At 43.6% G+C, this 14,808-nt stretch overlaps 1 protein-coding gene across 2 annotated transcripts in view; it reads left to right on the top strand.

The window, feature by feature from the left end:
* The window catches only part of LOC308381494 (insulin-like growth factor-binding protein 4), a gene marked incomplete at its 5' end in the record, with an annotated part of 19,055 nt that extends 8,888 nt beyond the window's left edge, over positions 1-10,167 (top strand). Inside the window, 3 exons of one of the 2 annotated variants that reach the window (XM_080859079.1) lie at positions 6,391-6,560; positions 7,493-7,618; positions 9,800-10,167. In XM_080859079.1, the coding sequence (XP_080715205.1) occupies positions 6,391-6,560; positions 7,493-7,618; positions 9,800-9,937 (434 nt within the window). In that variant the 3' untranslated portion in view covers positions 9,938-10,167. The remainder of the gene's footprint in view (positions 1-6,390; positions 6,561-7,492; positions 7,619-9,799) is intronic. The other variant, XM_080859080.1, reaches the window with a different exon arrangement.
* Between the last annotated feature and the right edge of the window lie 4,641 nt (positions 10,168-14,808).

A 14,808-nucleotide genomic window follows, 5' to 3' on the forward strand; every position in this document is an offset into this window, starting at 1 on the left:
CTGTGCTTTCACACTATTCTTGCCTGTATATAGGAAATAAACATAGTCTCTAGGGCCATAAACAATTTGAGCCACTGAAGGGAGAGGTGTAATTTGATTGGTTGTTAAACTCAAATATCAACAACCTTCCGCTAGAATCGCTTACTCTACCTTTAAATGGACCACACAAACCCAGTGCCCCCAGCCTTGAAACTATACTTGATATGTCATGGATTATTCATAATTGCACACATTGCATATTCCTGCTGTCTATTTTGGACGGCCAGGCTTCAGTAAAATGTTGTAGTACGGGTGTGACCAGAACAGGAGGTTGTTATTCATTTCATAGTTATTAAGATTATGATTCACATCCATAGTGTTAAAGATCATATTTAATTTGTAATTATATTAGCACTATTCAATTATCATTAGATAATTTTGTTATGTACGAGTTATGAAGAATTGGATAGTGTCACAGCTGTGAAGACATGGTGTAAGTGTTCTTGGATGTTTTGGAGAGACACAAGTTTGAAAAGATTCTAGCCAAATTGCCCCTTAAACTTAAAAGAACTGGACTAGCCAAAACACCACTGAACCTTCGTAAATACTAAAAGGAAAGATGGTGAATGGTGCTTTAGAACTGAGAAGTGTCTCTGTGAATGATTTGCAGTTTGACACCTTAATGGTAAACTATGAGAATACAAACAGATAATCATTAAGCATCCCATAGACGGGTTTCTTATTTGCAAACATTAGGGGGTGCCCGCATTCATAAGAATCAGAACAAGAATTCTGGACATTGTGAAGTAAATATAGAGACGTGAGATGTCTGTTACATACTGTATGAGTTAAAATGCAAGGAGACACTTCTGTCAAAGGCAACACATATCTGCCTAGAGTTTATACAAAGGAAAATCTGTATGGTTACGAATCATTAAATGAATATAATTATGTACTTTGTGGTCTTGTGCAAGAGATAAAGTTTTATGACACAGTTTTGTATTTTCCATCCAATTTCTTTGTGGTTAGTGTTGTTTACTGCACAACAACTCCTTGTCATCTGTGCTTTGGAGCTCGGCTCTGCCGTGAAAGAGTGCTGGGCCTCGTTTCCCGAACGCGCACTTAGCCTAAAAAGCACTTGAAATCGTTCGTAAGAGGAATCCTACGTTGCAGACGGGTTTCCCAACGACGCACTTAGCTTAAGTGTATCTTTCGTTGAGAAGAATTCTACATGTGGTCAGGACCAGTAGTAACTTCACACTTAGCGATTTAATCCACCAGGGGCGTCGTTCGACCGTCGTTCGGAAGAAAGGGGAATTTAAAAAAAAAACATGGCTACTTGAAGCGAGGAATATTTTACATTAATAAAGCTATCTACACAACTTTTTATATGTTTATAATGACTCGGTTTGATCTGAAATGTGCTACGCGACCAATGGAGAATATGTAGGTCTTAACTGAAGCTTTGAAACAGTAGTTTTATGGCACAATTAGCGCTTATGCCACCACTCCATTGGCTTATATGGTAGCTTCTAGCTAGATGGTTGTATACATATATATTTGCAATGTTCTTCATTGAAACTTTTTTTAAATCGCTAGTTTCATAGCTCATACAGTCACGCATGACGTACGCTTCAAACCCCTCGACACCTTATCCAGGGGTGTCGTTCAGCCTATTGTAGAAGAAATCCAAACGATGTTTCTGTGTATAGCACATCATGAGAATGTCATTGTTTCACCTGCCTATTCCCATCAAAATAGAAATAAAGAATATTGAGTATTTGAAAATAAAGATTAGGCTATTCAAAACTAGTGCAGTGCCCGTAGGAATTATGCATTCTGTAGTGTTAGCAGACGTAGGGCTGTTGGGTAGTGTAATGGCAAGACATATTTGCACTCCACATAGGTACAGGTTACACTGAAGTATTATTGTGATGCATGTTTCCTTTTCATTAAGAAATGTGTTAATGGTAGCCTTTTTGGAGAGTTACCAACAAATAAAGTTTGAGATTATGTAGTGGATGCAGTTGAATATACTGTAGATGTCAACGTTGCTGTCTAAACTATAAACTAAATGTCATAAAGAAAGACATTATTTAAAATGAAGTTATGGTTGAAATAGGATCACTTCTTTATTGTAAGGGTAAGTGTAGGGTAAGAATGGTCATGCAGTTGGACTCAAATGTAGGTTAATTTTATTGAATGTATGTAGCCTACTGTACTGTATGACTTCGATGATGCTAGCTTTGACAGCCCACTGTCAGACAGATCGTAATAAGTGTCCTTACAATGGGAACACAGTTTAAATAGGCTTCTCTGCTGGAGATGGCGTTACTATCCCCGCCCCGAATTCAGTGCACATTGCACGTTCGATGCACGCATAGGCTAGCTAATTTCACAGCAATTAACGTAAACAGGTTAACCTGACGTAAACAGCTCCTAAGAGCTACTTAAGAACTCGTGCACGTTGCGCTCGTGCACCTGACTTTAAGTTGATGGTTGAGAAACGCACGTACATAGAAAGTGTTACTTAGTGTACGATGTCGCGAAAATCCACGTAGGCCGTTAAGATACGTCGTTATCGGGAAACGAGGCCCTGATTTCTACTTGCAAGTGTATATGTGTGATGTGTGACGACTTTGCACAGAAACCTGTCTATTCTAGAAGCCTTGTTACCAGATGGCATCACGTTAGTCCATATTCTGAACCGGATCAGCCTAAACTCCAACAGAAACATATTTAGCCAAATAAATTTAATTTGACAAAAGCAGTGTTTTCCCAATTACACCCCTTGTCCCTTTTCTCTGGACGTCTGGCACTTGCCTTGATGTGGTGCCCTTTATTTGCTGTGCCCTTGCCCAGATTGTGGCTTCGGAGCGAAAGCTCTGTTCAGTGAGACGCGGCGGCCTCCACAAAACCTCCTTTAAAGCAGAGCAACAGCACTTCCTCTTGAGGGAGTACCACATGGCAGCCGAAGAGGACATGACACCCCCCCACCCCCGACCCACTTTGAAATCACCTCTGCAAGATCAACAACACCGTGCCGAGGAAAGGCATGAATTTGAAAAACAGTTAAAAAAAAAAAAAAAAAAACAGGAGCCAGGCTGGGAGTCTGTCTGAGGAAACTCTTCCTCTTGCAGGAAGGGCAGCTGGTACTCGAAAGCAAGTGGTGTTTAGGGACGGAAGGCGGGCCCACAGAAATCCCCTAAAAGTGCAAACAAGAGGAGGTTATGAACAAAGGCACGTCTGTGAACCTTTGAAGGGGGAAACTCCGTGGCCTGGGGAGAAAGTGGTGTTCTTAAAAAAAAAAAAAAAAAAAAAAAAAAGGATGATGCCGCAAAATGACAGCTCCGGCTTCCAAAAAAAGGACTTAAGGTCGTCCATAATTAAAAATGTCCTTTGCTGAATGCTAGAATTAAAAGCATTGCTCAAAGAGCACAGTGAAGAAGCACACAGCCACAACCATGAACTATTGTACCGCTTGATTGAACAGATTGAGTGAGGCATGGTATAATTGCAAGTCTAGATTTCGAGAGAAGCAAATAAAGAACACGTACGTAAAATGCTTTTTCTTTCACAGTGTTGTCCAAGCCCCAAGCTAAGGTTATCCATCAAGGCAAATTAAATGTTCAAGAAGTAACATGAACATTGGAGTAAAAAACAAGTGTTCTCCAATTGCAAAATCCACATAACGTTATTGTTTCCCACAGCAACGTGATTAATCTATACGTGGTTATGAGTTAAATATGCACAACCAGTGGTTAAATTGGGCCGGGGCTGTCCGGGGCGGAGCCCCGGCACATAAGCTGCCGGGTCTGGAGTTCTGCAAAGCAGATCTGCTGCGCAGCAGCTCCAGCCGATTTTGGCAATCTGCCTAGTCCATTCACAAGCAATGTTGTCCTACTCATTTACAACTTTTCCATTGCAAATCTATGTTGTTTTAAAACACAAATCTAAATAATGGTAGGGAAAGGCTGGCCTAGATATCTGGTGCAAGTTTGAGAAGTAGGCATATCGCGCACGAAACTTGCGCAGCAGCTCCTCCTCCGCGATCAGACAACACAACGTCAATAGGTCATCATCAGACATATCGTAGTAGACAGGTGAATGGCGAGGTAAGAGAAACAAAATTAAAGGTGCACGGTATTTTGAAAGAGGTCGATCATCACCAATAGGCTAATATCATTAGATATGGGCTTGCATTTTCATTAAGCAGGAAAAATTAACCTTAGACATGCAGGGATAGCCTGTTACTGGTGTGTCAACTCGCAAGCGCTAGTTAAAAAGAACAATGCTGCTAATTAAAAATGATTTAGCAAGTAGTCTATGCGATCTCCGAATCACATTTCTCATTCCTAGCTGGATGAATTTCAAACTTATTTGTATCAATGAATCAGCTCTTAATGTGTCCTCATCAAACACACTCAAAATCTACAGAGTACATATTAAGCAACATTTAAAAAATGCTGGAGTTGTTGGCTGCTTGCTTCACTGCTTGTGGATGGTTGCTCATCATCTGAATCTTCCTCCTGGCTATGCATTGGTCCGTGAACATACACTACTCACAAAAAGTTAGTGATATCTGGCTTTTGGGTGAGTAGTGTATTTTAGCATTGACCCTGTGAATATTTTTTTAGAAAAGTAACCTACTAACAAATACTAATAATTGTATTAATATTGATTGATTCACATCCATATGAATGGATGACATGACAAACAAGTGGTGGAAAATGGAAAGTATTTGTTAGTAGGTTACTTTTCACAAAGTTAACTTTAACGGTGATGTGTTTTTTGTTTAATTTGGCAACTTATTTACTGCATAATCCTCGAAAGATTTGTGAAATTTGCCCCTCCGGATCAGAGCCCCCCTACATAGAAAATCCCAATTTAACCCCTGTGCACAACTAAATCAATCTATATGTGGTTATGAGTTATATATGCATATCTAAATTCAAGATCACAAAAACTTGTAGCAGCCAATAATGCAATAAATACCAATGAGATATACCATTTCTCCAGTAGTTTGTGAACAACTAATTACACCCGTTGGACACATTATGCAGATGTAAAATTGTGAAAGGGATCACGGTGATGCAGCTTGCTATGTTGAGGCTATGCAAACCAGTAAAAGGGTGTAATTAGATATGAGGCTTTGTACCTTTTAACCTTTGACAGAGTTCAGAAGCTCAGACTTTTGTCTTGTCTGTCTGGTGTATCTTGGTCAGTCCCCGAGCTGGGACACAAGATGGGAGACTGGCGACGGGTGTGCAGTTGTGTGGTCTAGTCCGCTACCGGGCTATGTATGTGGGCGTCGGTATGAACCGGCACCTCAAAAAGGCTTTAAAACCAGGGTACAGGCAAAACATTATGCCAGTTTGGAAAGAGAGAGCCATGCAGCAGATGCGGTAGGGGGTGGGCAGTGGGAAATGTGGGTGTGTGTGTGGTGTCTGGGGGGGAGGGGGGGGAGCTGTGTTTTTTCGTCTGGCGCCACAGTGCTGCCCACTTTTAACGTAGCACAAATGAGTCAAACCCAGTTCAGGGGAGCAGCAATAGAAAACAGTCTTTTTTTTCTACCCCTGTGCTCCTTTTCTCAAAAACACATTGAGGAGGTCTGAGCATTGAGAAATGGACACACGCAGAACATCTCTCCTCTCCAACCCCCCCCCCCCCTCCCGCCCATCCCCACACACACACATCTCCATCCTCTGGTTGGCCCACCACCTTGCTGCTGCAGTGCCTCTGCCACGACCTCCACTGAGACCATTTCTTTCAGTGAGCGAGAAATGCTTCCTCAGGAAGCAGCTGCCAGAGGGGTGAGGGCCAGGAGGGGTTGGGGTAGCAGAGGCAAGGTGAAAACAGCTCAGAGGATGGGGAGAGGGTGAAGGTGGGTGTGAGGGAGGAGGGTGGTGGAGGTGGGTGTGATGGAGGAGGGTGGTGGAGGTGGGTGTGAGGGACTGAGACTGGCAGACTCCTCTTTAACGGCCCTCGAGGAAGCAATGGGCTGTTGCTGCGATTGGTCGGGAACATGAATGCCTCTGGCTGAACATCCCGGTAACAAATTTGGATGGGGATCACCATAAAAAGCAGTCACGCCAAATGTGGTCACTGCCGAGAGCAACTGTGGTGGTGAAAATGGTGGTTTGGCTCCAGTTTTGGGAAATTGCTGACAATCCCCCTGGTAACACCAAAAGCTCTTTTTCTGGGCTGCTCGTTTATCTCTTCTTAAACGAGGGCACCTGTGAATTTTTTCCCCCGTCAAACCAACGCATGCTCTTTGCACAAGGTCTTTTTGCAACCCCCCCCCCGTCCACCCCCTATGTTTTCATTCCCCCTAGCTCAAATGCCCTTGCTTGATTAGTGGAGTGGTACCCTGAGTGCGGTGGTTACTGACCTTGCCTCCTCTCGTTTCAGCAGCCATGGAGAGGCAGGGAGAGGAGAGCATCCCTGAGCATCCCAACAACAGCAACATCCGCTGCAGCCCGCAGGATAAGCGCTGCATCCAGAAAACCCTGGCCCGCCACCCCGTCAAGTCCACCAACCAGCGGAACAACAACGCCCGCGAGGACCCCAAGGCTGTTCTGGTGAGGCTCCCTCTTTCTTGCCCTTCTCTTCTCCTCCGCACCTCACTCCTCTCCTCCGCAACCCACTCCTATCCACCCCTTTTGACCTTTTCAACATCTTGGCCCCATTAATCACCTAATTGCCCTGCAAACACTATGCAAACAACAAGCTCTGGACAGGTTTATGGGTTAACAGGCCCCCAGTGCCTGCCATTTTATTGCGCAAATAAATACATTAAGTCCTTGTAGACACACATTGTTAAACAGGGTTTACACTGCAAATAATGTCAGCCGCCAGAGAGGGTTCTGGGGAAGTTGTTTGGTATGTGTCGTTGTGTATAACTAACAGGTTTGCATTCTTTATATTTGTATAGTTAAAGCAGGGGTTCTGAGTGTATTACAGGTCAATTAAGAACATCTTGTTGATCGATGGATTTGTAAGATAAATTATGTTGGTGGAACATGTCTCTCTGTACACACAGCAAAAGGTCGGCTGTTTGTATTCAACCAAATTGTTCTCTCCATTATTTCCTAATGGTTCAATTTCTGAGCTGTTGCTCCATCAAACTCCCACTGCTTGGCATGATCTCCATGTGTTTACAGCATGGCTTCATTCACTGAAGTTTCCGCCCTATGTGTGTGTGTGTGTGTGTTTGTGAGAGAAGGTGTGTGTGTGTGTGTGTGTGTGTGTGAGGAAGAGGCGAGTTTATGTGTTTGTGTGAGTGAATATATGGGGCTGAAACAGGGAGTTTGTGTGTGTGTGTATGAGAGAGAGCAAAAGAGAAAGAGTGTGTGCGTGTGTGTGTGTGTGTGTGTGAGAGAGAGAGAGAGAGCAAGAGAGAAAGAGATTGTGTGTGAGTGTTTGTGTGCGTGTGTGTTTCACAGTCTGTGTGCCTCTTCCTCTCCACGCTGTAATCTAACCTCCTGAGAGTGGCTTTCCTGTTGACCCCCAGGCCCCATGCCGCGCCGAGCTCCAGAGAGCACTGGACCGGCTGGTGTCCAACACCCGCACGCACGAGGACCTCTACACCATCCCCATCCCCAACTGTGACAAAAATGGAGACTTCCATGCCAAACAGGTAGGGGGTCGCACAGAGGAAATGCTGCACCTCTCTTTCTCAGTGGTGTGGTCGTTTTCATGTGGCACAGGAGGAATGTCCTTTCGGCTTGTTTGCTGATCATAAATCACGTTGTTTTGTAGTAAGAGGACCCATGAGTGTGCTCCTATTAACATTAAAAGAAAGATCCGTTCAACCCAAGTCAACTAAATTTTATATTAGGGTGCAACAAAAGTGCTGGAAGGACCTTGTGCACACGATTTGTAGCTCTGGGACAAAGAAAATATGTCCTGGACAATCCGTGTCTAGTCTCTAGCCTAGTCTCACAATGCAACTATTTTTAAAGAGGCATTATGAAGTATTCTTCTGAAACTGGTGAGTTAACTAGCTAGCAGCCAACTTCCATCCCTTTTAGATACTGGGAACAGAAACATACGTAACATTAGAACAGTTTCAAAACCCTAAACATGATATACGATATGACACACAATGGATACTGGAGCGCTAGTATGACAAGGTGATATGTAGGGTCAACAAGCAGGGTTTAGTAGGTGATTCAAAAGACACCAAGACCTTGCTGACGAGCGAGAGATATTGCACAACAGAGTGCAATGATACTTTGTTTGTAGGGTCATTACGTCGGCATGCTTGGAGTCAGAGTGACTGCGATTTACCGCGTAAGGATGGGTTACTTTTTAACAAGGGAACTTCCTAGTAGAACATTGTGTACCAAACACAAACAAAGCTGATGTCATCTTGGCTTGCAGTCACAGAAAGTTTTGATATTTGAAAGGGAAACAAATTACCAAAGACGATGCCCATGTAAAACATTCACGTTCAAGCTTAAACTTGAACTCTTCACAAATATGTCAACTGGCAACAGTGATATTAAATGTAAATATCTATTATGGGATTTAAAACAAGCAATGTGGGTGTGAAGTACCCAGTTTTGGAGCCTTGACTATAACGACCCTGGTGCAATTGTTGTTGTTGTTGATGTGTTTCTCTAAACAGGGATAGATGACCTAAGAATTCATACAAAGACATCATCCTGACATAGCTGTTTACATGGACAAACAAACAAGCAAACAAATCAACACACAAACAGAAGCTAGAAATGTTCTTAGCTAGTGTTCTGAACATGTTTATTCTTGTAGTTGGAAACCTTGTCTTCAAAACAATCATTCTTATTAGAACCTATTGTTTTACCTATACCTATTGTATTATTTTTGTGGGAATAAGGGAGCTTATACACACACACACATGCATGCACGCACACACGCACGTGTGTAATTCTTGATACTTATGCTTACTATTCCATACTTATGTTCTTTAATTTTAACAAACATACATAACCTCAACCAACAATGTGAATACCATCATATTTGTATTCCAGAGAGGGCTCTGCTTGGAGAAAAGTGCAAACATTCAGTGCTGACAGTCTTGCTAAGTCAAGGTCTGGGTAATGACGTCTGTTGTTTGGAGTGCAACTTTGACACCTGACCTGGCACAGTCTGCACAAGCATTTTTGGGAACTACTTTTTTTTTGCTGTTTTCAACCACATTTGTATGTTTAACCCTCGTATTCGTCCGTTTGAGAGTGTGGTGGCGATCATACATCCTGCTGTTTTTCTTTCACTGAGCAAATTCTTGTCTGCGTTTGATAAGCCACAAAAATATCCATATTAGCTTTGTACAAATACTAAGGTGTTCTTGCCAGAGGTCAAATTAGCGAGGTATGCTGCCTCAGTGGATGAATTCCTCAAACTTTGGCTGAGTTTTCATTTCATTAGTGGTAACATCCCTTAAGTTCACAGTGCTTGGGTAAATACAAAATGCTGAGGCATTCAAATGGAAGTCAATGCGGCTTTTCTAGCCGAAGTTCCTATACAGTACTCTCTGTTCAATAGTGCAAAAGCATTCCCAGTGATTTTCCAAGCCTCCTGTCCCAGCCACCAAAAGAGAAAGGCTTAATGGCTAGTTCTGCATGATCTGAGAGTCATAAAAATGTACATTATAAGTTAACTAACCCTCTACATATAGTTATATCTGCAAATCATTGGCATATAGATGTATCACTGTGGTATGATATGGTATTGGTATTGTATCTCAGTCGTACGGTGGATTGGGAATGCTTTGCATGATACTTTGTGTTGCGCTTTTATCTTACCTTATGTCTCCAATGACTGTTTATGCCCGCAGTGTCACCCTGCTCGTGACGGGCAGCGGGGAAAGTGCTGGTGTGTGGATCAGAAGACGGGCATGAAGCTTCCCGGGCCGCTGGAGCTGCGTGGCGACCTCGACTGCCACCAGCTGATGGTGGCCCAGGTCCGCGAGTGATTTGTCGCAGCAGGGGATTTTCGAGTGAGGGGCTGTTTTGAGGGACACTTCCCCTCTGAACCACCAAGACCACCATGTGTCGTACCTGTGGTCCCTGGCCAGATGAATTCTACTGTTGCTGAGTAGTTTAACTATGGAAGGACTTGACCTGAAAACCTCAACCAACTTGGAGGAGGAATGGTACTTGAGTATGTTACAAAGAAAAAAAAAACATAGAGATGTCTTCTTCTATTATCATTGTTTTATTATAATTTTTTTGTGACTGTTTTGTGAGCTTATGTATGTGTGAATGGGTGTTTGTTTCTCCGTGCCTATATATATCTTATATACTGTATATGTCTTTTGAGCACATGAGTGTCTTTTAATATCAGTGAAGTTATACAAATGTGCTGGCTTTACAGTGAATAAAAAGAAAGATACAGTTTGTGAGGAAAGAAAAAAAGAGATCCAAATAAACAGCTTTAAAAGCTGAACATAAACTTTTGATGTTCTTCATTTCAAATCACATGGAATAATGGCTCATCTCCGGGGCGCAGTACCAGGATTTTGATATGTGGTTGAATGGGTTATATAATAAATCTTAAAACTGTAGCTTGCCCAATACATACTAAGACACTAAAATTGACCTTGGCATTCTTGCCACTTGAGCAACCGCAGAAATGCACACAAAGAACTTTCAAAAATGTGCATTTACTTTCCTCATTTTATATGTGAACGAGAATCTATGCTCTCAATACATGTCAATATTGGGTCAATATCACCAGGTGATCTGCTTAGAGCACGGCATCTGTGGCACCTGTCAAATAGATCTTACTCTCACTCCAGGATTTAGAAGTTGACATAACTTGTCCTTGGTTTGAAGTCTGGGTGTCAAAACTATGCCTTTCCTATTCCCTTGTAGCTCTCCAGCAGAAGCTTTTAGCAATGCTGAGCCACCTCAGCATTGAACTGCAGGTCTAGCACTGGCAGTACGCATCCCTGTTTTAAATTACCCATTTATGATCAGCGGAGGCTTTTTCGCAACCCTCAGAGTGCGGGAGGAGGAGGAGAACAAGAACAAAAAAGAAAAAAGAAGACCTTGAAAGAGGAAACTCTACATGTGAAAAACCCAGAAGTCCAAGAATAGATGTTCTTTATCACAGCATGTCCTCCTTCTCCTTTTGCATCCCCTTCCATTGCTTTGACTCCAAGCCTTATTTGTCCAATATACTGGCGCTGGTCCGGGGGCTTTGGGGACTCTGTGCCGTGCTGATAGGATAATCTTGTTTCCTCAGTTGGCCCCCGAAGTACAGAAAACGCTGATGCTTCTCTTCATGTTCTTTACAGTCTTTTCTTTTTTCATTTTTTTCTCGCTCTCAGCCCCTCTCTGCAGGCATCCTGGCAAGGCAGAGCGCTTTATTAGTGCAGAGGATTCCTCCGTGCCAGGAACCAGGCTTTTCGAGCCCAACGGGCAGCCTTTTAGAGGACTGCAGCAGAGACACTGGCATGGTGGACATCTCTTGGCAACCTTGGAGTTGTAATGTAGCTCCAACTTGTGATTTTGCAACATTTGTGACTGCGAAAAAAACTAAAACATGTTAGAGACACTCAAACCTGATTAGTATCAAAAGTGTAAGTAGTCGAATATGAAAGGGATCGTTAATGATCTATGGGCCTCCAGAATAGAAACAGAGGCCTCCATAAAAAATGATGAATAATCATATAATCAGACACTGATGCTCCAGATTATGCAACCACATTTATTCCAAACATTAGATGCCAGATGCTGTTCTGCGCTGGTGTAAGCTTCCCTCAGCCTCGCGGATGTGGGACTTTCAGAAAGCCAGACACTCTACACCAAATCATCTTTACACCCGCTCACGGGAAAACTCCGTAGTCAACATCTGAGCAATTAGCAAGCCTCCCCCTCCTTCTCTCTGTGCCACATTAACAACAAAGTTGCTCCTTGGCAACACAACTTCCATGGCAACATGGCCCTGTCTGCAAGAAAACTACCCCACTGATTGGCTGGGGGGGATGAGTCAGATCAAAATGATGGAGCTGGAGCCTGTCAGAGAGGAGTGGGGTGTGGGTTTGGGTGAAGGTGGATGGCTCAGTGGGTTTTAGTGAGGTCAGCATTTGTCATCTCCAGAAATGGAAACCGCACGTAATCCTCCCCTGGGAGTGTTGGGTTACTAATTGACTCCAGGAAGAAGCCCTCCGTCTGGTCGGTCATCATTAGCCTTAATGGTGCTCTGGTGCACCGTATCCAAGTGTGTGTGTGTGTGTGTGTGTATGTGTATTTTTGTGAATTTTCAATTTGAAACATTCAGTCTTTGTCCATGTGAATGGTTGCTTTTGCAACATCTAGTCCAGTGTGTATACATCACACCATCCTCTCATTGCCTGTGTATACTTCTACATTGTCACATGTCTCTGTCTGGTTATCTCCGTGTCAGTGTCTGTTTGAGCGAGTGAGTGTGTGTGTGTGTGAGAGTATGTGTGTGTGAGAGTGTGTGTGTGTTTGAGTATGTGTGTTAGAGTGAGTGTGTGTGTATGAGTGTGTGTGTGTGTGTGAGAGAGAGTATGTGTGTTAGAGACGAGTGAGTGTGTGTGAGTGTGTGAGTGTGTGTGTGTGTGTGTGAGAGTGTGTGTGTGTGTGTGTAAGTGTGTGTGGCGAGCAGGAAGCAGTGGTGTGCACAGCTGTGTCTTTCTTTACCCTCCTTGATCTGAGGTCAGCTGCTGAAAGCCGCTTGCCAAAATGACTGACAGGCTTTCATGGGCGCAGATAGGAGAGGCTGACAAATATGGTTTGGGGGTAACAGCGGCCATGATGGAGGATACCATAAAAAGAGAATGTCTGAATGAATACAGCTTATCTAGACCTCCAATTTCAAGTCAATGACAAAAAAAAATTACAATTAGCAGCATTTCCAGAATTGTATTCTGTGAAGTCGATGATTGTTGTTTTACTTCTGTTGTGTTCAACAGAAGAATTGAAGGCAATTATCTGGTGTCACACTTTCCATCAATTTCTTCTGGAAATGAATAGAATATTAATAAGCACGCTAAAGTTGAAGAATGGACCGGAGGACGAAGTCAGGTTTCTGTAGGTTTATTTCAGCGTGGAGTCCCCCTCTCAGCTGCTGCTCAGAGAAGGCCTACCTGATAGCAGAATGCAATGGCATTTATACATTCAGTCAGGTTACAGTACAGAAGGAGGGGGGGAGGGCCACACCCTTTAGGTGAGAGGGGGGGGGGATACAGTAAGAGGTTCACCTATGGGGGGGAGGGGGGAGGGGGTTGATGCCAGGACACAAAGGACTCTAGCAGGAAGAGGGGGGTGGGGGGGGGGGGGGGGGGTCACATATCAATTGCTTAGGGAGAGACATCCAGAGTAAGTTGCAGATACAGAACAAGCAGTTAATGGGCCCTATCTTGCACCCAGCGCAATTGACATTGTCACTGACGCATGTATCATTCCTATCTTGCACCCGGCGCACAGCGCGATTTTCCCTCCAGAGGCGCGCTTCGAAATGAACTTGCGTCGACATGGGCGGGGGCGGAACAGAGAAGGCGTTTCTCTGGCGCAAGTGGTATTTTGCAGTTTCAAAACAACGCCGTGCGCCGTGCGCCATTGACCAAAAAAAAGCTGGTCTAATGTGAGGCGCAATGTCTAAAGTCTGTAACGCGTATTCAGAACGCTATTTTAAGGGCGCATGTGCTTGCCCGCACAGTATAGGACCTGTAGGCTACACTTTACTTCTGTCGTCTTCACGAGAGATTTACACCAATTGTTTGGCAAGCCATATATAATTACAAGGAAAATAAAGTATTTACCACATGAGGAAATCATTTTGATATCCGTATCCAAGACATTTAAAAACTAGGCATACATCTAGCGTACACAATTGACCCAAATGATTCAGGTTAATTGAAGCTGCGTGACATTTGATTTATTGTATGGCTTTGTTGCATTTATTTAATGCCAGTATTATTATAAATCTTGTAAACTCATCTCTGTATATGTGGACTTTATTTATGTACCTTGGGTTTGGTCAGCTGGTGCACTGGCTTGGGTGCCGATTTCCATGCCCCCAAATCCCTGCACGCTTTCAGGCGTGAGGGTAGACGTGGCGATGTCCTCTGCTGCCGTCAGATCCTGGGTCGAGGCAGATCCACCTCCCGTGAAGGCACGAGAACGTGTGTTACCTTCCAGCTTGGATGTCCCACGTGTCCGGACGTCATTATAGCGTTTTCGGCAACGTTTTCGGGTGCCCCGTTGCAGAAACAATCACGGCAATATCTTGACATGCTTGCTTGACTTTGCTTACTTTTGGAGGGTTTCTCGCATCCCCATATATATCTATCTCCCGGCTTTTTACAAAGCCATACAATAAATCAAATGTCACGCAGCTTCAATTAACCTGAATCATTTGGGTCAATGTGTAGGCTACATGTATGCTTATTTTTAAAATATCTTGGATATGGATTTCACAATGATTTCCTCAAGTGGTAAATACTTTATTTTCCTTGTAATTATATATGGCTTGCCAAAAAATTGGTGTAAATCTCACGTCGGTCTCCGCGGCTGTGAACTTCTCCGGTCTTCCACCAGGTAATTCCGCCATCAAAATAACAAGCCGCTATGGACTATGCGCTTCTCGCTCTTAAAGGGAATGTGAAATGACGCTCCGATTGGTTTATTGCATATTACGCCCAAACCACACCTATGGCTGAGTAACCTCCTTTGGACCAACCCTTTTGACACTTGCGCTGGACGCAAGTGTGTTTTTTCCGCCGTTAAAATAGCAACTGCGCCATAGAGCCGCCCACACAGCTACTTGCGCTTGGCGCCGTCCTACTTGCGTTTCTGATCGGCAAGATAGGGC

Source organism: Sprattus sprattus (genome assembly GCF_963457725.1).
Source record: "Sprattus sprattus genome assembly, chromosome: 1".
NCBI lineage: Eukaryota > Metazoa > Chordata > Actinopteri > Clupeiformes > Clupeidae > Sprattus > Sprattus sprattus.